Here is a 21,612-nt window from a genome sequence, read left to right as displayed (position 1 = left end):
TTTCAAGTAATTACTCTGCTTACGAGTTTTATTTACACAGTAACTGTTAATAGTGGTTTTTAATAAATTCCTTGTATTTACATTTTATATACACATTTATATTTGAAAGGTAAAGAAACTGTACAATAATAAAAATGAGAAAAAGAAATACAGTAACTTAGGTCCAACTCTGAAAACAAATACACAAAAGTAAGATTAAGTTTAGGCAGGGAGTATAACCTCAATGAGATTACTGCCAGGGGTTACATTCCCTCTATCAGGGCCACCAATACCAAGGAAGTAGTTACCAGAGTTAAAATGTCATTCTAAAACCTATTAAGACCCTGGGTACTCCCTCAATATTTTACTACACTACTCGTTTCCACTAAGCAAGCTCCTAGGAGAGGAGTTAACTTCTGAGAGTTCCATTAGTGGTCCCTAGGCTAGAATGACCCATGGGGTAAAAATACATAGGTACCGTCTGGTCCCATACTCCTAAAGAGGCAGGTGCTACACTAACAAGGTTCTCAGGCTTGTTAGTTTGAAGACTATATACCACTAACAGAAATAGTGTGCTTAAGTGTTGTTTCAAACAAAATTGCAACATAACAGCACACTATAAATCTAATTATTAACCAAATACCATTTTATATAGATATCACTCATGATATTCAAGTGATTTATTTTAAGTTTAAGAATTAAACATATTATAATAAATTTAATGTCAATTTACCGATAGTTAATCATTCCTTTATCCTAATATCATCAAAGTTACTCATTAGAAAAAAATTAATTTTACCTTTTACTCTTATTTCCTTTGATTAGAAAATTATACACAGTGTTTTACAAGTCACGGACTTGGCTACATATTAAGATTTCCAATTTCAAACTGGAATTAACAGATTTTGTTTCTACAGTGAAAGAATCTTAACTAACAAATTTAAAGTCTTGCCAAGTAGCATTCTAATTAAGAACTCTCAAAATTCATGACTTTTTACTCTTACCAGTGAAAAACCTCATTTATATTTATGGACTTACTCCCCCCAAAAAGCCTTCAGTCCATTAAAGTGCAAAGAAATTTCTTCTACCAGTTAGCTTTCTTAAATTACTAGATGAACAATTTCTTAGACTAGAAACAGAGAGGCTAAAATGCTCTGAGTGATAGGAATTCCTTGAGGAAATGAAACAATTTCCTTTCAAAAACAAATAGACATGGTACTGTGGAAAAACACCTACACAAATGCTAAACAATCTCCTACCAATATTTCTAGTTCCCAGATAACCTAAATTTGCCCCAACCTGTGAGTGAAGATAAACAACTTCAGTGACGTAAATAATTTACAATCAACGTTGCTTATTCTTGGTCTATAATATCTTCAAATGTGTGGAACTGGAGATAATATCTGTACTAAGGTGTTTATTTCAAATAGTATTTTGGAAGTTAAAGTAGTATTTAACAATCCTGTTCTGACCTCCAAAGTGCTAATTGTTATGCTCCTCCTTTATGCTAATTGTTAAAAAAGAAAAGATGTAAAAATTTGAACTATCTCCAAAGCTGTTAAAAAAATTTATTGCATTAAACTGTTCACTCCAAATTACGGAGTATGAACTAGCCATTTAAACTTTTTTCTTTGTAAAATGGCTCTCCCTATAAAATACTTTTTTATTAATACTGTCAATAGGTACTCATTTACTTCAGCCATGGAATTCAAAATCAGCGGTTTTCCAAGTCTTGATTCTTAGCTTTCTTCAACATTTTCTTCCATGCTGTTTACATAGGAAACAAAATACTTTTATCAAAAACATTTTTTTAATATTGCAATTAGTCTGTTAATTTTGAAGATTAGCTTTTCAGAGCTGGACTATTATTCTTGTCTCCTTCTTTAATATCCTTCATCACAGATGCAAAGACCTGGAAATTATACAAAGTAAACATTAATCCTCAAAAAAACTACCATGCAGATTAAAGAGATTTTAAAAACTATAGTTTATTAACATGAAACAGCTTTAGTATACATAACTCTGTCCCCTGAAAGACTGCCATTCTCAAATCCTCTTGTTTGTTTCAACCCAATTTTATGATATATAGTTAGATTCCAGTTTTCATCACTTGCCAAATATTATAAAATTACTGTTAGGTAACAAAACATCCTCTGGACCAATATTCTTATATTTTCATTTTCATAAGCAATAAAACTTGAGAGCTTATAATGCCTACTGGCTATCATTCCTGGAGCAAGTGTTAACACTATTTTTTATGTCATTTAACTTTCGACTGCCAATATATTTGGTTCCCTCCAATATATTTGCTTCCCTAACAAGATTAAGCATCTAAAAAGTCAGGATTATACATTACATTCTTTTTATTGCAAACCCTTAGTACACATCAGGTATTTAAAACAACTGTTGTCTATCTGAAATACCAAGGTAATTATACAATTGCCCTGGCAAATACATGACTATTGTAGGCTGTACTTCACTAAACTCATAAAATATTACTGGATTTACATAAAAATAAAGCCGTAAGTCTGGAGAGGTGAAAGCAGAGCAATTCGTTTTTTTTTTTCAAAGTCAAAAATTTAAGCACTAATATTTGAGAAATACATGACTTTTTGTTTTTACAAGAAATAGACTGTTTTTATACATCTATTACAAGTAGGAAAATGCCACTCTACCTGAGTCCATTTTTTGGTACTATTCTGCATCTGGATGGCTGCAATACAGGTGAACAGCTTTTCTGATGTGATATCTTCTGGCAATTTAGTTAGAAACTGTGCTATATGAATAAAGTCCATCTGTAGGAGAATATCTTCATATAGTCGGAGGATTCCTAATCCAGTCCTAAATAAAAATTCCTCCCCATCTCTGCAAAATACATCCCAGACTCGACAGGCCAGATCAAGTGGTAGTGATTTGCTATATAGTGTGAAGATCCTAAAATTAGGGGGAAAAAGTCATTGGAATTTTTCATTCATTTATTCATTCACTCATTAAGTATCTCTATATAAAAAGAACAGTGCTTAATTAGGGTGAAAAAGGCAAATAAGATATGGCTCCTTCGCTCAAAGAACATGAGTAGTTGGAAATGAAGTATGTGAATTTACAACCTTACGTCGAGATATGGCCTAATACAAACTAGAGTGGCAGAATAACCTCATGGTTAAGGGTATGGGCTCTGAAATCAGAATACCTGAGTTTGAATCTTAGATTTGCAACTTATTGGTTGTGTTACCTTGAGTAAGATACTCATCCTTGCTGTGCCTCAGTTTCCTCATTAGTAAACAAAATAAAATTACCTACTCTCAGAATTGTTTTGAAAATTAAAGGAGTTAATAAATGTAAAGTATTTAGAATAGTGCCAGGCACATAAGAAATGCTCAATACAAGTTACTTCTTACTACTGTATGAGGAAACCAAGTACCATCTTTTAGTAACCTAATACAAAACCATAAAGTCTGACTTTCCTCTTTTCTCTTTCCACAAACATCCACTGTTTTGTTTTCCCTTCACCAAACTTTACTTACTACTTCTTTTGGAGCATGTATACCCTCCAATAGAATCACCAAAATGGTTTTTCACATCCTTTCTGATAATGTTTGATCATGTAAGTCTTTATCCAGTGGTACTCTGGGGTAGCACTCTGGTTGAGGAAGTAGGGAGAGTAGGTGCTAGAGAACTTCTCTTGATGTTGCCTTGGCAAAGAAGGTACACATTTTTACACAGACTGTGTTTATCTGAGGTACTGCTGATGAAACGTGCGTGAACAAGGAAACTAAAGGCTCTCCCACTAAAAAATGAAAAAAAATCCTTTTAGCACTGCCACTCATTTATTCCTCTTTTTTCTTGCACCACTGATCCTGGGATTCATATGTTATAAGCTCAACAGAGGCAGTGAAACAAAAATCCGTGTCTACTTCTTAAGTTATAAACACATTTAATTGCATAACAAAAAAGATACTCTTGGTAGTACAGAGAATACTAATTCACTGTTCAAAATAAGAAAGGGTACCAGTACTGCCTAGGGAGTTTCTAGTATACAGTACTCACTCAGTATTAATTCCATCCTGCTCCCTTTTATCAATTGTGATCCTGCTTTGCCTCATGTTCACAGTCCTTAAGAGGGACAGTTGAGGAGTTTTTTCCCCCCTTCTTTTACAGATTTACATATATTTGATCTTGGTCCCTTGGGTCCCATATTATAAAACCCTCTCCCCATGATCTTGGGTCCTATTCAACAGAATTCTAATGTTCCTAATGGGAATGGAAGAGAATACACTGAAAAATAACTTAGTTTTTTTTTAAAGCCTAAATAAAAGAAACCTCAAACAACTGGAAAGATACTTGATCAATGCCATTATTAATTTATTTTTCCATGCTAAAACAATATCATTTATATGAAACCCACTGACGTTTAATGATTAGGATTTAAGGTTTAAATATTTCACATGTACTCCTAACAGTCTATCTTACGATCAACTGCTCCATCTCTTGGGCAAAGTTCACCCGCCCTCTCTATAATCGATTTTACTGCTCACCAGAGTCCTAAGCAAAATTTCCAAGTTAAAACAGAAGAGCTAGAATTGTAAAGTTGAAAAAAGACATTAGCACCTAAATAAGGCATCATTACTTGGTCAGAAAGCTGGATAAGGCCTTGGAAAAAAACAAAGCCCTCGATAAAGAAACACTATCATAACTATCATAAGCCCTTGGTGTTAAGAATATTAAAGGAACAGCAAGTAACTCTTTCTGAGAGCTTACTATGTACCAGGCATTGAATGAGATAATCCATGCAAAACACTCTCACTACAACTCAAGATATAGATATTATTATTCCCATTTTATAGTTAGGAAACTGAAACACAAACTGAGGGATTCTGATTTCAACCCAGAGTCCATGCTCTTAATCACATGCCTCTCCACAAAAATATGAGAGTTTCTCTACATGTAAGCGAAGAGCTTTTTATATGTATGGTACTGTGCATGAAATTTACTCTAGGCAAAAAGTTACACTTTGTTTCCTTTTAATAGTTATATTTTACATATGTTATGACTTACCAGTCTATCAAGTATATGTCTGGTGTAAGACTGTAAGATTTGAAATGAAGAAACAGTTTGGAGAGATTTTCTTCAAAAAATACTTCAAACGTTGCAAAATATCTCAACATCTAAAGATAGAAATTTCAACAAAATTATTTAAGCGTACACTCTAGAAATAGAGAAAATAAATCCTTAATAGTAATAGAAAATCTTGCTTAACATCTCTGAGTCTTTTCATCAAGCATTCATAAAACTATAATAATTCAATGAAAAGCTTATTTTAGATCAGATTATCTTAGTCTTCTAATTACTGTTTTTCACTCTAAAAGGGCATTCAGACTATAGAAACTGTCAAAGAAAAACACAATTCATTCCAAATGTCCATACCATGCTGTGATCCACACGAAAAAAGGCTAACTGGCATGGCTTATTCAGGAGATTTGCAAATGCAATGAAGGCATCTGCCTCTTCCAAGTTGAGAATGAGAACTGCTGCTATGAAGGACATCCCTTGGACCTTCAAAGGGAAAAGAAATTAATCAAAATGTGCTTACAATAATAATTCTATACAGTTTATTTTATTGTATTCCTGAAAAATTACGAAGTGACATTACAAAGTAGAATTAACCAAGTTTTTAAATTTCTTTTTATTTTCCAACAAAGGTAAATATAGAGAACCATTAAAAATTATGAAATCTCCCTGAATTTTACTTTTCTTTCTTGCTCATGTGGTTTAAAAAGTATTAGGGAAAATTTTGGAAAAAAGAAAAAAGTATCAGCTTTTACTTGCTACAAAAGTCTATCTCAGTATTCTACCTAGTTTTCATTTTCTCTCAGTTTGAAGTATTTCAGAGTATAAACTCACAAAATTTAATGAAAATTAGGTGACTGTCTCCATTGTTATAACACATCTGTCTGAGGTAGAAAGTGAAGAACTAGGAACAAAAGAGATCTATGAGGGGCTTCCCTGGTGGCGCAGTGGTTGAGAGTCCGCCTGCCGATGCAGGGTTCGTGCCCCGGTCCAGGAAGATCCCACATGCCGCGGAGCGGCTGGGCCTGTGAGCCATGGCCGCTGGGCCTGTGTGTCCGTAGCCTGTGCTCCACAACGGGAGAGGCCACAACAGTGAGAGGCCCGCGTACCGCAAAAAAAAAAAAAAAAGATCTATGAGAAGTGCCGCTGAAATTCCGAGAAAGAAGAGGCTGTGGGGGTTAGGATAGTGAGGCTGGATTCCCGGAAGAGCAGCTGGAAAAATGAGGAAAAAACATTCTAAGATGGAAAAGACACGTCAGCAGAGACATACAGGGCCAGCACAGTTGGAACAAACGATTTATAATGGGATTAATGGGAAAAATTAGAAAAAGTAGGATGCATTTACAAATTATGAAAGGTCTTCAGTAAAAGGCTAAGCTATACAGATGTTTGCTTGTGAGTTACGAGCAGCTATTGCACATTTTTTAGCAGATAAGTAATTGGGAACTGCTGTTGTAAAAATATTCATTCTTTCATTAAAAAAACAGTTTACAGAGCACTTCTGGTAGAGATTTGTATAACAGACTTACACAGAGAGACCAGGAGAACAAATAAAAGAGCAATACAGATTGGTGTCCTTGGTTATTTTAAATATAACTGGAATGTGAACCATTACCAAATTTTTACAAGATATACTGAAGAAATTCCACAGATAAAACTTCTGTGTGATTTACTTATAGATTAAGTATGTATTATTCATTAATGCAGTTAAAAACCTATTTTATCAAACCACATCATGAAATATGTATTCCAGTATAGTTTATACTACTCTTATCATATATTATAAAACAAGTCTGATTTGACTGACTGGCTTGCCAGTGAGGCTTGCCATCACCAATTAGGTTCTAAGGTGGTCATTTTACATAAATCCAATGAGCCAATAAATCTGTGTATTCTGTAGAGTATTAATGAAGAACTCGTTCATATATTTTTCTTTAAATGGATGATGACATATATAAACTCATTATAGTGTTAAAATTCTACTGGCTACACTTTTTAAAAGAAGTATGAGTTTTATTTTAGAATATCAATATTTAACAAGTGCTAAAAATTAAATCCTTTACAATTAAACTTATAATGAAAAAATTTAAATGAATGTCAACTTTAAAATGTGAAGGGGTTACATAATGTCTTTACAGTTCTATTACAGAACACATGAGCAAGAGGGATTCTTTGTTCAAATTTTACTTCCTTCATAAGGACATATCCTTTAATACTACAAGCTGTTCCATACCCAAACCTTCACTTCCCCTCAACCCGTGCCATACTTTTTCCATAGCACTTATCACCTTTTAATATAACACACGATTTACTTATTTGTTGTTATTTATTGTCTGTCTCCTCCTTCTAAATTATAAGCATCAAAAAGGGGGCTTCCCTGGTGGCGTGGTGGTTGAGAGTCCGCCTGCCGATGCAGGGGACACGGGTTCGTGCCCCGGTCCGGGAAGATCCCACATGCCGCGGAACGGCTGGGCCCGTGAGCCATGGCCACTGAGCCTGCGCATCCAGAGCCTGTGCTCCGCAACGGGAGAGGCCACAACAATGAGAGGCCCGCGTACCGCAAAAAAAAAAAAAAAAAAAAAAAAAGGGGAAGAATCTTTCTTTTGTTCACTAAGGTGAACAAAATGCCTAGAACAAAGCCTGGCATATAGCAATAAGCACACAATAAATATTTGTTAAGTGGATCAATAAACAAATATACAAATGAACATGCAACAAAATAGGATAAATTGTACCACACAGCCACCCTATTGTGAGATCTCTAAAATTCTTCTATTTTAAGACAAAGGCAAGAAGATGAAGGTTTAATGATTTCTAGTTAAACATGACAAATTGAACATACAGTTTTCTTTGTTCCCTCCCAAATCCAACTAAAATAACAGTAAATAAAAAGATAAGTATTAACTTAGGATGAAAAGAATGGAAAATAATATAAACAGTAGATAAAAGATGTCAACAGCATTTTAGAAATTTTAATTTAACTAAATGGAGAATGTTGAAACTAAAATATGTGCAGAGGAGGAAGCCAATAAGCAGCAAGCCAATTCAGCCACAAAATCTGGAAAGCTCAGGAAGTGAAGTTATCAGGTTCCTCTAAAATTGAAAGGTAGGGCTAAAACTAGGATTGGTTGAAAATCTGTGAAAGGAGCAAATCCCCTCCTCTATCCTGTATGGACAGGTATCCATCTACCTTTTCCTCAACCCAGCAGAACATAAGAGGTTTATCTCTGAAGGGACAGTCAGGAAAAGGAGAGTTAGGGAGAAGGAGAGAAGGCACCACACCAGGAACAATAAATAAAAGTTTACAAATTGAATGGTAAAATCCCCAGCTGCTCTCCGAGAAAGCTGGCTATCAGTCTCATAAGCCTCTGGTAGGAGATGGGAAGATTCCTCTCCGGGTAAGTTAATATGACCAAGAAAAAAAAACATAAAGATACAGACATTTGGGAGCTAATACAACATAAGATATTATGAGATAAGAGAGATAAAATGTTTATATTCAAAAAGCAGACTAAAACAAATACTTACATAACCAACATCAGGTCTGTAACATGTATATGCCCCTAATATACTATGTAAGACATCATGATATGGGCCACCCTTAGAGGAGAGAAAAATGAAATGTCAAGCTATACAAATAACTGTCTCTAAGTTAATTCTCAAAAAACATGTTAATAAACTTTACATTTCCTAAATGACTAGTTTTAGTCAGTATACTTTATCACGCTGCAAAGATGTTTTCTAAAGTATGAATAAAAAATATTTAATTATGGAAAACCAAAAAAGCCAAATAAACTCACTTGATGGATGGATACAAGTTACGTAGTTTGTGTGCTATTTTAAAGATGTCTAAATTTGGTACAATAAAATTATAATGGAAATAGATTCTTTCATTTGCTATAATACAGTTTCAGCAAGAGAAAACCATCAAGCTACACAAAATTAAGTTTATTAATAATTTTAATCTTAATGGTAAAATTTTTAATCTCATTTTATCAATATAAAGATAGAAGAATTCCATGAATAAAGACTTGAGTCATATAGACATATAAAATGTAATCATTTCTCTCCTCATAAAATATAAACAACTTCATAACAGCCTCTGCACAAAAAATAAACTGTTTCTTCCTATTTCAATAGTGTTATAATTATGAAAAATTTTAAAGTTTTGGAACAAACTTCTTTATATTTTAACAATATACTAGGCAAAAATGTTAAAATTTAAATATTTTACAGAATAGAAAGTGAAACAAAGAAATTCACTTCAGTGAAAACTCATCAAGTACCTTTATGTGCTATGTTAACTGCAATGCATTCAAACAGTGGAATAAAATAACAGAAATGCCTTTACTCTTTTCCTACTAGTTTTACATTTTTTATATAAAGGTCTACAATTTTTACAGTTTTGCCTTTTAAAAAATAAGAGCTATGCATTTAGAGAATTTGTTCCCTTGGATTAAAAAAAAAATTAGTTGTTACAAGCTGGTTAGCTTCTTACCTTCTGAAAGATGTAGAGAGATGGGAATGTACGGGATATGTCCAACTTAATTAATTCCAGACTGGCCTCCCGATCAGCAACAGATACACCTGCATTTGCCAGTTAGATAAAATTGAAATGATTACTTGACTATACCAAGTTCAATCTTACCAACACAGAATGATCACACAGCATATATGTTACTTAAGGAAAGTTAAAAGCTGAATAATTAAGAAATTTAAAGAAATGCCATACAGCTTTTACTGGAACTTAGAGCCTCTAATATGAAGAAAGTATCTATACATTTATCAGAAAGTTTTATGGTGCAAGATTTCTGCTTCTGGGTTTCATAGAAGGTAGGGGAAGGCTACTGCTGCCACAATAACAACTAGGAAAAAGAATGAATTTCAAATACCACTTGTTTTAAAAAAGGCATAAGAGGGAATTCCCGGGCGGTCCAGTGGTTAGGACTCCATGTTCTCACTGCTGAGGGCCAGAAAAACGGTCTAAAGGATATAAATCCCAGAAAGAGAAGAGCCTTCCCTTTCCTAGGTGAGTGGATACCAGTGGCCACTTTTCTTTCTAGGGGCATCTGCCAAGTCTCAGAATGGGCTCAGGATTGAGCCTCCATAGACAAAGGTACTCTGCTTAGGGAAAGAGAAACCAGAAGAGCTTTTCATGGCCACAAGACTGATGTGACAGGAAGGATCTGGAGGAGCCTGAATGTATATCTGGTTTTACCCTGTGGGACTTTTGCTGAGTGCTAGTGTAGTGCAGAAGGCCAAACTGGAAAGACATAATGAAATAACTCATAAGCACATGGCCCTTGGGAGAATGTCTCATTGAAGAGGGGAGCCTGTAGTCAAAATAGGACAGTTCGTCCTATCAACAAATTTGAAACCCAAGATTAACTAAGTCTATCTAAAGCTGTAATCTTGCCCAACCTAGCTCAGTTACTGACTGAATTGAGGTGATAACCCAATGGCCTAACAGAAAAGAGCATAATTCCTCTGAGGGGAAACACCAGCTTCAATTTATACCTTTTTTATTTATAATAACTAACATACAATTTAAACTTTTAAGATATGCAAAGAATCAGGAAAATATGACGTATAATCAAGGGAAAAACCAGTCAATAGAAGCAGACCTGCAGATGATCCAGGAATGGAATTAAACAAGGATATTAACTGCTATAAATATGTTAAAGAAAATAGAGAAAATGAGTGAGGAAATATGTGGGATGTAAAGATAATTTCCACAGAAAAATAGAATCTATAAAAAGAACCAGGTAGACATTATAGAATTATAAAGTATAATTTCTGAAATTAAAGATATATATTGGATAAATAGGACATATTTAATAGACTGGATATAAAAGAAGAGAGGATTCATGAACCTGATTACAAAAATCATCTAAACTGAAGCACAGAAAGAAAAAGAATTTTAATAAATAGTATAAGAGACTTATGGGACACTGTTAAATGGTCTAACATACATGTAATTGAAGTCCTAGAAGGAGAGGAAAGATGAGGCAGAAGTAATATTTGAAAAGATAATGGCTAAAAAAGTTTAATGACAACTACAAATTATAAACACCCAGGAAATAAGAAATCAGTAATTTAAACAGAACAGTTTTTCTGATTGAAACAATTCTTCATTTACATTTAATTTCTACTAAAATATAACTTTTACCATTTATTAATCATGACAAAATGTCTCTGAAGTAAATGCTCATAATTTTAATTCTTACGCTTCCAATATTTCATAAAAGTGAGTTTAAAACTCAGGCTGAGGCCCTGCCAATTAAAACTTCTTACATCTTCTTCCTTGAACTTTTAGTTTCCCACAAATAGCTGACATAGCTAACAGGTCTTGGGATGATACTTACATGAACCTTTCTGCCAATCAAATCTTCTTTCTAACCTTGTTTAGTCAATTTTCCCCACCATACTGTTCACTTTTCTAAATTAGAAAAAAGAGTATTCAAGGAATTTAACAGAGTTGTTTACATACTCATAGAAAACCACTATGAGATATGCACCATTTCTCTACCCTAAACCATGCTCATTTTTAGAGTTTTACTTATAGGGAAGAGAAAAATTTGCCTTCTATGAAGTAGAAAGAAAAGTGACTGGCAGATAAACAGCTCCCCATTATTCAAGGACAAGAAATATTTAAATAAATTTACCTAAATTTAATAAATGATGATGACAGGAAAAAAGAGTGTTCCTGTTTTCGCCAAAATGATTAGGAAAAAAAATCTGATGACAGTGGAGGGAAAGATGAAGTCTATGCGTGAATTAAATGAACAAAGGTTAAGGCACAATAAGAATTATAAATAATACATTAGGGAGTGAATGAAAGTCAGTGAGAGTCAGGGGAGACAACAGGTCACAAGTGAGGTGTGCAGATCATTTATCTTTAAGTTAAGAGTTGGCCTAAAAATACTGTATCCCATTAGTCTTACTGTTGTGATTAAAACCTGGACTCTGGGGTTCAACAACCTGGGTTTACATTACAGCTTCACTGTTCCCAAGTTAAATACTCTGATCCTCAGTTTCCTCTTATATCATTCAGTATAATACCATCTACTTAAAGGGTTATAACATTAAAGGAGATAATGTATGTGAAGAATTACTAGTTCCTGATACACTGTAAAAATCACACTAGTATCTCAGCAACTGGATTTTGAGAAATTTTTATTAACCACAACAAAAAAAATCACACCTTCTACATCATTCTCTGAATTTGTTTCACTGAAGCTTTTCCACCGTTCCTTTGCTCTTGAGAGGAAGATTTCATAAAGTTCTGGGGGAAAAAAAGAACAAAAATTCATAAATAATAGGAAAGAAATTTATTCTCATATTTTCTATTTTTACTTACTTAAAAATAAAGAGAAAAAATCCTATTATAAGGTCAGATTTTTCTTATGTAGCCGGCATCAAAAATGTGGCAAATTGAAGTACTTGATTCTACCAAAACTATTCATTACTCAACCAGAAAGATAGCAAAGAAAATACTGCAGAGTGGTCATCCAAATAGCTACAATATAGAATGAATGTTAAGAGGCAGGAAGAGATGCTTCTGCAGAAGAAGTATCACTGTAGAATAGCAGAGACATGATTTTCTTGGAGTCAGTCAGATCTAGATTCAAATTCCAGCTCTGCCACTTACTACCTGTGGGACTTCAAGAAAGGTACTTGATCACTCTGGAACTTGGCTTTCTTCATCTGTAAACCGGAGAAAAACACCACCTACTCATGGGGTTACTGATGCTTAAATAAGATAATTTACATATACCTCCTGACACCTTATAGACCCTCAATAAATGCAAATGCTACTTCTTGCTTTCCTTCTCTCTTGAAACTGGTTTCTCCATTATGATATTGCTATCTAAGGCTACCTAAGCTATCCAAAGCTACTAAACTTCACAAATTTCTCCAGAAGGCCTACATACAAAAATCTCAAGCCCTATCTTTTTACTTTAATTGCCAAATCACTTTTTGAGACTACCACTCTGTGCTTCCATATACAGCATCTCATTAAAACTTCAAGAATAAAAGAAATTGAAAAATTTTCTCAATTCTCAAATTTTAATTGTTTCTACTTTCTATTATAGATATTTAAAAATACATAAAAATTGTAAATTTCCATGACAAAACAGCAAAAAGTACTTCTTGCCCAAATACCAACGTTTATATATTGCCCAAAATACCAAGAACATTTTTTACTTTAATTAATCTTTTTTTAAAAATGTATTTAGGGAATTCCCTGGTGGTCCATTGGTTAGAACTTGGCACTTTCACTGCTGAGGGTGTGGGTTCGATCCCTTGTTGGGGAACTAAGATACCACAAGCTGCAGAGCACGGCCAAAATTTTTTTTTAAATTAAAATATAAAACTAAAAAATGTATTTGTTTTTAAAGGTAATATATGAATGTGATTTTCTAAAATATTCAAACAGTACAAAACAGTATAGAGTGAGAAATAAATTTCCTTCCCTCCAATGCACTTTCTGCTTACCAATTCTCTAAAGATAAAAATATGCAAACACATGCATATACATATATATTTTCCTTTGAAATAAAGTGGCAACATATTACATGCATTGATTTGCATCTTGCTTTATCACACTGGAAGTTGGTCCACATTAGTAGAATAAATCTACTTTAGGTTTGTGGGTTTTTTTTTAACAACTGCACAGTATCCCAATGTATGACTGTACCATATTAAGTATACATAATACTGGGTTGGCCAAAAAGTGCCTTTGGTTTTTAAGTAAAAATAAAAGACACAGTTTTCATTTTCATCAAGAACTCTATTGAACAATGTATTCACCCTTTTGTTCCATTACCTTTTGCCATTTTTCAGGCAACTTCATAATTCCATCTTCCCAAAACTTTTTATCTTTTTGAGCAAAGAACTGTTCCAGGTGCCTTTAACAGTCTTCCAGGGAATTGAAATTTTTTCCATTAAGAGAATTTTGTAAAGACCTAAATGGAAATCCGAAGGTACAATGTCTGGTGAATATGGAAGATGAATCAGAACTTCCCAGCCAAGCTGTAACAGTTTTTGCCTGGTCATCAAAGAAACATGCGGTCTTGCGTTAGCCTGATGGAAGACTATGCGTTTTCTGTTGACTAATTCTGGACGCTTTTTGTTGAGTACCACTTTCACTTGGTCTAATTGGGAGCAGTACTTGTTGGAGTTAATCATTTCGTTTTCCAGAAGAAGCACATGATGGAGGACTCCCTTCCAATCCCACCATATACACAACATCACCTTCTTTGGATGAAGACCGGCCTTTGGTGTGGTTGGTGATAGTTCATTTCACTTGCCCCATGATCTCTTCTGTTCTACATTATTGTATGGTATCCACTTTTCATCGCCTGTCCCAATTTGTTTTAAAGGGAACTTTATTATGTATGTATGTATGTATGTATGTATGGCTGGGTCTTCGTTGCTGTGTGGGCTTTCTTTAGTTGTGGAGAGTGGGGGCTACTCTTCGTCGCGGTGCACGGGCTTCTCATTGCGGTGGCTTCTCTTGTTGCAGAGCATGGGCTTTAGTAGTTGTAGCTCTCAGGCTCTAGGGCCCAGGCTCAGTAGTTGTGGTGTACGGGCTTAGTTGCTCTGCAGCCTGTGGGATCTACCCGGACCAGGGCACAAACTTGTGTCCCATGCATTGGCAGGTGGATTCTTAACCACTGCGCCACCAGGGAAGCCCCACAATTTGTTTTAAAAACATAACATTTTCATTACGTTTCAGTAGAGAATCGCATGTGGAAATATGGTCAAGGTTTTTTTTTTTAGCTTAACGTATGTGGAAACCAAACATCAAAGTGATTCACATAACCAAACTGGTGCAAATGATTTTCAACGCTTGATTTGGATTTTTTGAGTATGTTGGCTATCTTCCTTGTGGTATAACATTCAATTGTTCTCAATTAATGTCTCAATTTGATCGCTATCAACTTCAACTGGTCTACCTGACCGTGGAGCATCATCCAGCGAGAAATCTCCAGCACGAAACTTCACAAACCACTTTTGACACGTTCGATCAATCAAAGCACCTTCTCCATACACTGCACACATCTTTTTTTGCCATTTCAGCTGCATTTTTACCTTTCTTGAAATAATAAAGCATAATATGCCGAAAATGTTGGGATTTTTCTTCCATCTTCAATATTAAAATGGCTGCACAAAAATTCACCAATTTTGATGTCTTTTTAAAATTCACGCTGATATGACAGCTGTCACATACAATCTAACAAAAGTGTTTTGAATGAAGTTAAAGACAACTAAGTGCTACGAGCCATCTTACAGATAAAAACAAAATAATCTTTTGGCCAACCCAATATATATACTAACAAGAACCAGATCATTATAAAATTGCTGACTTTTACATTTCAAATAGACTATTACTATTCTGACCCTTTCTCCCTTCTGTTCACTTCTTGTTACTACTCATGGTTTGGAAAGAAGAACTTTAAAAAGAACAAAAAACTTAAAAATTCTATTATTTGTGCCCATCTCCATCAATGTTTTGATATAAGATGTAGATATAATCTTAAAATTTAGATATATAATTTTTTTGCAGTTCTTAGACTGAGGTTTGCACTTTTTCATTTCAAACTGATTCCAAGCTAGGAATTCCAGTTTCACTGTTCTACTCAAACTTCAAAACTGTCTTGGAAAAAAAAGGCTCATGAAATAAATACATCACTTTTGGAAGTCACAAAATTGATCCAATAATAAAAATGTAGCAATGCATTTCCAAACATCAAAGGATATCTCTTCACGGAAGAGTTACAGTGCTCATCTATTATAAGATGACCTGCATCTCAGTTCAATTTCATGCTTGACTGGGCATGTCACACATTTTATTCTGTATGTACAAATGTAGAGCTTGAAGCAGACTAAAGAAGTATCTTGGATTTGAGCAGAGAATATTTTGAGATCAGTGTATGTTTCACTTTCTTGTTTTCTGACAGTAATTATACTGTATGCATTCTCAGTAAACTTCACTTTCACTATAATTTGATATTCATCATCACAAATCACTGTTAGAACACTCCTTTGAGATAGCTAATTATCTTATCCCCATTTACAGATGAAGAAAACTAAGACCTCTAGATGTTAAGTAATTTGCCCAAGGTCACAAACCTAATACAGAGTGGAACCAAGATTTGAACCACATTTGACTGACTTTAGAACCCCTATTCTTAGTTACTATTCTCTAATGGTTATAAATTTCATGATTAAGACAAATACAACAGGAAAAGAGTCAAACTATTAGAGCCCCTAAAATAAACAAAGTTATCAAAACTAAATTTACTTCCACTGAAATTTAGCTTTCTTCCCACCACTAATGAAGAAGAGAATGAGTACCCATTTCACTCCTGAACACATAACTGTTTAGTAGAGAGAAGCTAAAATGACTGAAAATAAATGACCCAGTTATTTTACAAACCTTGCAAATTTCAAGCTTAAAAAATAACTTTCTGATTAGAGAATCACAAAAGATTAATACCAACTTAACCAATGTTTTAATGCCTAAGTTGTCAGGATACCTAAAAGTGTAAAGCCAAAGTTCTCAAAAAAAAAACAAAACTGCAAACAAAACTTCAAATAGCCACCCATACTTCTTCATCTCACCTATATGCAAAACTGATTCCTAAAACTTTAACCAATACAATACCTTTTCTAGGCTTAATTTAAAACTCAATTCTTGCCCTAAATTCTAATTTTTTTTTTAAATTCTAATTTTTTAATTAAAGAAAATGTCAAGTTAAAATGACATGTTCATTATAGGATTTTTGTGAAAATCAATTTTATAAACTATACATGATCATGCTATTCAAAGTTGGCATCACTTTTAAGACTAAAGATAAACATTTAGATTTTTGTTATAAATTCTGTACAACTATATATAATGCTGATTGCTGTAATGAATATCCTTGTAGAAAAGCTTTTGAAACCAGTCCTGATTATTTATTTACTTAAAGTGTTAGAACTGGAATAAATCCATCAAAGGTTATATTTTTTGATGCTTTTGGTAAATATTTCTAAATTATTTTCAGTCATCCTCCATGTGGGTAATTTTCATTAATTTTAATCACTTTTGAGGAGTAAAAAAAGACAGGTACCTTGATGTTGTTTTTTTTTGTTTTTATTTTTTGGCTGCACTGCATGCATGTGGGATTTTAGTTCCCTGACCAGGGATTGAACCTGCACCCCATACACTGGAACCTTGGAGCCTTAACCACTGGACCGAAGTCCTGATGTTGTTTTAACATATATGTCTTTGATTTAGCAATCACTAGGAAAATGGTTAAATAAATTATACTATAGCCAAACCGTGGAATACAGTTCAGCTACAGTACATATAAGTGCCCCTTTTATGCACTGATATCGAGGGATGTTCAGATGGTTTGTGGGAAAAAATAAAAGGAAGAAAAAGAGAAGGCTTAAAAATTATCATATGTAGATGTACACTTTTTTATGTGCATAGAAAAAAGATCTGGAAGAACATACACCAAATTGCTAAATGGTACCTAGAGTAGGATCAAGAGCAGAATTTTGGGTGGAAGAGGGGGACGAAACATGCAGTTTGTACTTTACTATTGCTTGACTGTTTTTCAATAAATATGTAAATAAAAAATTTTAAGTAACAATGTATTATTTAATTATATTAGAGTCCCTAAGTCTTTCTGTGGTACCTTTATCTGGCATTATCATTATCACTCAGACCATTAGTATCTTTTATTACTAATTATTTTACCCTACTGATAATATCCTTATTGTATGTAATTTTTTTTAGTTCATCAAAACTACACTACATTTTACTCCTATCTACATTTTACTCCTATGCGTAAAGGTTTTAAGAAACTTAAGAAAATAAAAACAATGAGAATCTTACTTCTTTTTGTTTTTTAAACTTTAAAATTTTTAAATAAAAAAATTCAAAATGACTGGTTTGGGTAGAAAGATAGGAAAAGAAATTCCTAGCTTTCCCTCAATATTTATGGTTTTGAAAAAAGAGGAAACTTTTCCACAACTATTTTATTTTTCCTTGTATATGTTTATTCACCTATTGTTACCTAGACCCAGAAGTTTGTCTTTTATTGACCCAGAAGTTTTTGAAGTTACCCACAGTTAAGATATTTAGATGTCAAGATTATTATTGATGGCTGTAAACTAAAGGAAAACCCACAAACCTTATTTATATAATATGAAATATAGTAACTTACTTATTAAATCTTACCAGGTTTTAGAAGGGGGTAGGGAATGAAGCATGTTCTTAAAATGACACGTATGGTATATGGCCATATATGGCCTTTTCAAATGACCAATCTACTAATCTGCTTTGGAACGCTGAAGATGGCTGTTTGCATGTGTGGGAGTAACTGAATATAGAATACAAACCAGGAGTGATATTTAGTTCATTTCCTACAGCTAGACTCCAAACTTTCCCACGGACACTAGGGGGCAATCCCTGCCACCACAATTCTCGAACTCTTCTTGTACTACGCCTAGAATTAAAGGGGGAGAAAAAAGGAGAAAGTTACTTTTTATACCAAAAACACTAGTTGCATGATGGTTTATCTAGTCTATGACCAAGTGACTACAGAACACAGAGAGTTAAGTATGTGATGCACTCTTTTCTTGGGCTCATGTATGTAGGCAAAAAAAGCCAAAAAATATATAGTAATTTAAAGGGAACTGCCTTCTACAACTGCCACTTATACTAAGGATACAATGAGAGAATCAGAAATATGGGGACAATTATGAAAAAAGAAGATAAAAGGAACATAAAAACGCATTGCCAATTCAGTACCAAAAACAAAATCACAACATATTTACTATGGGTAAAGCCCTAGTCTTTGAGAGGCAGCACAGTCTACTGAAAGAAGTATGCGCTTTAAAATCAGATAGACTTGAGTTCAAATCTGGTTAACCATTAATTGTACAACCCTGGGCAAATCACTTAACCTCTCTGACTTTGAGCTTCCCTATAAGATAAATGGGAGTAAAGGTTATAAGAATCAAATGTGATTACTTGTATAAAGAGCCTAATATAGTATCTGTCACACTGTGACAATATTCAACAAATTCCCAATGCACATCCTATACTAGGCATTGCAGAAGACATCTCCTACCATCCAGTCTAGAGGAAAAATAAGGTATGTGTAAAAATACTGTCAAAAAATAAAAGGCAAAGTAAGGCAAGAAGTGTATTAGTCTCCAAGTATAATGAGACATCACAGAAGGGAAAGATCATCTATATCTTACTATCTTGATTATGAGAGAAGCATGTTAGAAGCTACTTTAATAGTTAACATTTAATAAATGCATATTACAATGAAGGTACACATTTAACATTTTCTTTGCCAAAAAACCTGCTATTACATCAATAGTGCATCTTGCAATAGACGGTATGTTAGAATTAAGAAAATACGGTAACTGAGGAAATTAGAAGTTTCATGGATCAACTAACATTTCAGATGGGACTCAAATGATAGGTAAAATTCTGACAGGCACAGAGGGTGGTCAGTAAGGGAAGTAGGCATTAGAGACAGGGATATACGAAAGCAAAGCACAGAGATAACCATGAAAGTTTTCAAACATTGGTTAATAGTATAATTTAGCTAAAACATAAGATACATGCTGGAAGTCATAAAAATACAAAATTGGAAATGAGACCTTTGGAGACAGACTGAAATTCAGGAAAAGTCTGCTTACTTACATTACTTCCCAATTGGGTAGTATTTCATTGATCCAAATTACCATTGCACTTGCAATGTTTTCTTCCTGTTTAAATCGTTCTTTCATTATTTTTTTTCTTTTATGTGCTTCTTTAATTTCTGTTTTAAACAAGTAAAAATTATTTCAGGAATAGATTCATGAATAATATCTTCATTTATAAATTAAGATACTAGTAGTCCCAGGTTTATGACACAATTACAGAGTCTCTCATAGATAGTCTGCTGCCTTTCTCCTCATAATAGTTTTGTAAAAGTACTTACAGAAAAACTGTGATTCTAGAATGACATTTTATTTCTCTTTAAGAACAAATTTAGTTAGAAAAATAAGAAATCAGCATCATCTTAAAGACAGGCTTGGTCAATTTCACCATGTTCCATCCTACTGAAATTCATTTCCTTTTGATACCAATAAATTAAATATACCAATTGGAGTTAAATTTTATACCTCGTTTTTTAGCCTCAGCCACCATCTCATCATATTCTTGTCGGTGACGTAAAGCTTCTTCCACAGATTTGGCAGGAAGATTTCTGAGGAAAAACAAATTTTACGTCAACTTTTAAAAGACTAACTTAAGTTTATTGACTTCTTTTCTTTTTATAGCTGGATACAAAGAATTTCTAACCCAACCTTCACATTTCATACATTAAGAAAGTATAAAGGGCTTCCCTGGTGGCGCAGTGCTTGAGAGTCCGCCTGCCGATGCAGGGGACACGGGTTCGTGCCCCGGTCCGGGAAGATCCCACATGCCGCGGAGAGGCTGGGCCCGTGAGCCATGGCCGCTGAGCCTGCGCGTCCGGAGCCTGTGCTCCGCAACGGGAGAGGCCACAACAGTGAGAGGCCCAAGTACCGCAAAAAAAAAAAAAAGAAAGAAAGTATAAGGTTGAAAAGAACTCTGCATCTTAGAAAAGAATCAGAATACAGGTTGCTAATATTTGTTATACATTTGTGTGTATATAAATTTATATATCATATATATTTGTTTATATATCATTTAAACATGTCCAATTTTAGCCAATAATCCTAGGTTATTTGTTAAACCCACTTACTATAGTTTTTTTTTTTTAGTCAACTTTTTTTTTTTTTAAATATTTATTTATTTATTTGGCTGGGTCAGGTCTTAGTTGCAGCCTGAGGGATCTATTTCCCTGACCAGGGATCGAACCCAGGCCCCCTGCATTGGGAGTGTGGAGTCTTAACCACTGGACCACCAGGGAAATCCCTAGTCAACTTTTTTGAGGTATAATTTCACACAACAAAACGGACAAACATGTTTTAAGAGTACTGTTTGTTGAGTTTTGACAAATTTATATACCTGTGCAAACAACAGACCAATCAAGATATAGAATGTTCCTATCATTCCAGAAAGTTTCTTTTTGACCCCTTTACACTTAATACTTACCTACCTCCTACCTTAAGCAATCACATATCTGATTTCTATCAATACAGATTAGTCACTTGCCTTTAAAGAATTTTGTATAGATTCTTTTGTGCCTGGCTTCTTTTGCTCAGCATACACACACACACACACACATATATATATATAGTTTTATGTTTTTATTGGAGTATAATTGCTTTACAATGGTATGTTAGTTTCTGCTTTATAACAAAGCGAATCAGTTATACATATACATATATCCCCATATCTCTTCCCTCTTGCGTCTCCCTCCCTCCCACCCTCCTTATCCCACCCTTCTAGCTGGTCACAAAGCACCGAGTTGATCTCCCTGTGCTATGCAACTGCTTCCCACTAGCTATCTATTTTACATTTGGTAGTGTATATATGTCCATATATACACTCTACCACTCTCTCACTTTGTCCCAGCT

At 34.1% G+C, this 21,612-nt stretch overlaps 1 protein-coding gene across 3 annotated transcripts in view; it reads right to left on the bottom strand.

Annotated features, from left to right (window-relative positions):
- The window catches only part of TBC1D12 (TBC1 domain family member 12), a 95,191-nt gene continuing 73,579 nt past the window's right edge, over positions 1-21,612 (bottom strand). For 2 of the 3 annotated variants that reach the window (XM_027112098.1, XM_027112100.1), the window contains 10 exons: positions 20,233-20,315; positions 19,769-19,886; positions 18,448-18,554; positions 12,251-12,331; positions 9,545-9,633; positions 8,575-8,646; positions 5,404-5,532; positions 5,035-5,144; positions 2,655-2,913; positions 1-1,891 (listed from right to left, as the gene is read on the bottom strand). In XM_027112098.1, the coding sequence (XP_026967899.1) occupies positions 1,823-1,891; positions 2,655-2,913; positions 5,035-5,144; positions 5,404-5,532; positions 8,575-8,646; positions 9,545-9,633; positions 12,251-12,331; positions 18,448-18,554; positions 19,769-19,886; positions 20,233-20,315 (1,117 nt within the window). In that variant the 3' untranslated portion in view covers positions 1-1,822. Of the gene's footprint in view, positions 1,892-2,654; positions 2,914-5,034; positions 5,145-5,403; positions 5,533-8,574; positions 8,647-9,544; positions 9,634-12,250; positions 12,332-18,447; positions 18,555-19,768; positions 19,887-20,232; positions 20,316-21,612 lie in introns of those variants that run through there. The other variant, XM_027112099.1, reaches the window with a different exon arrangement.

Source organism: Aethalodelphis obliquidens, unplaced genomic scaffold (assembly GCF_003676395.1).
Source record: "Aethalodelphis obliquidens isolate GAN/ISIS:26980383/991018 unplaced genomic scaffold, ASM367639v1 scaffold11, whole genome shotgun sequence".
NCBI classification, from domain to species: Eukaryota; Metazoa; Chordata; class Mammalia; order Artiodactyla; family Delphinidae; genus Aethalodelphis; species Aethalodelphis obliquidens.
The sequence above is the reverse complement of the archived record's forward strand: the minus strand, read 5'-3'. Positions and strand labels throughout refer to the sequence as shown.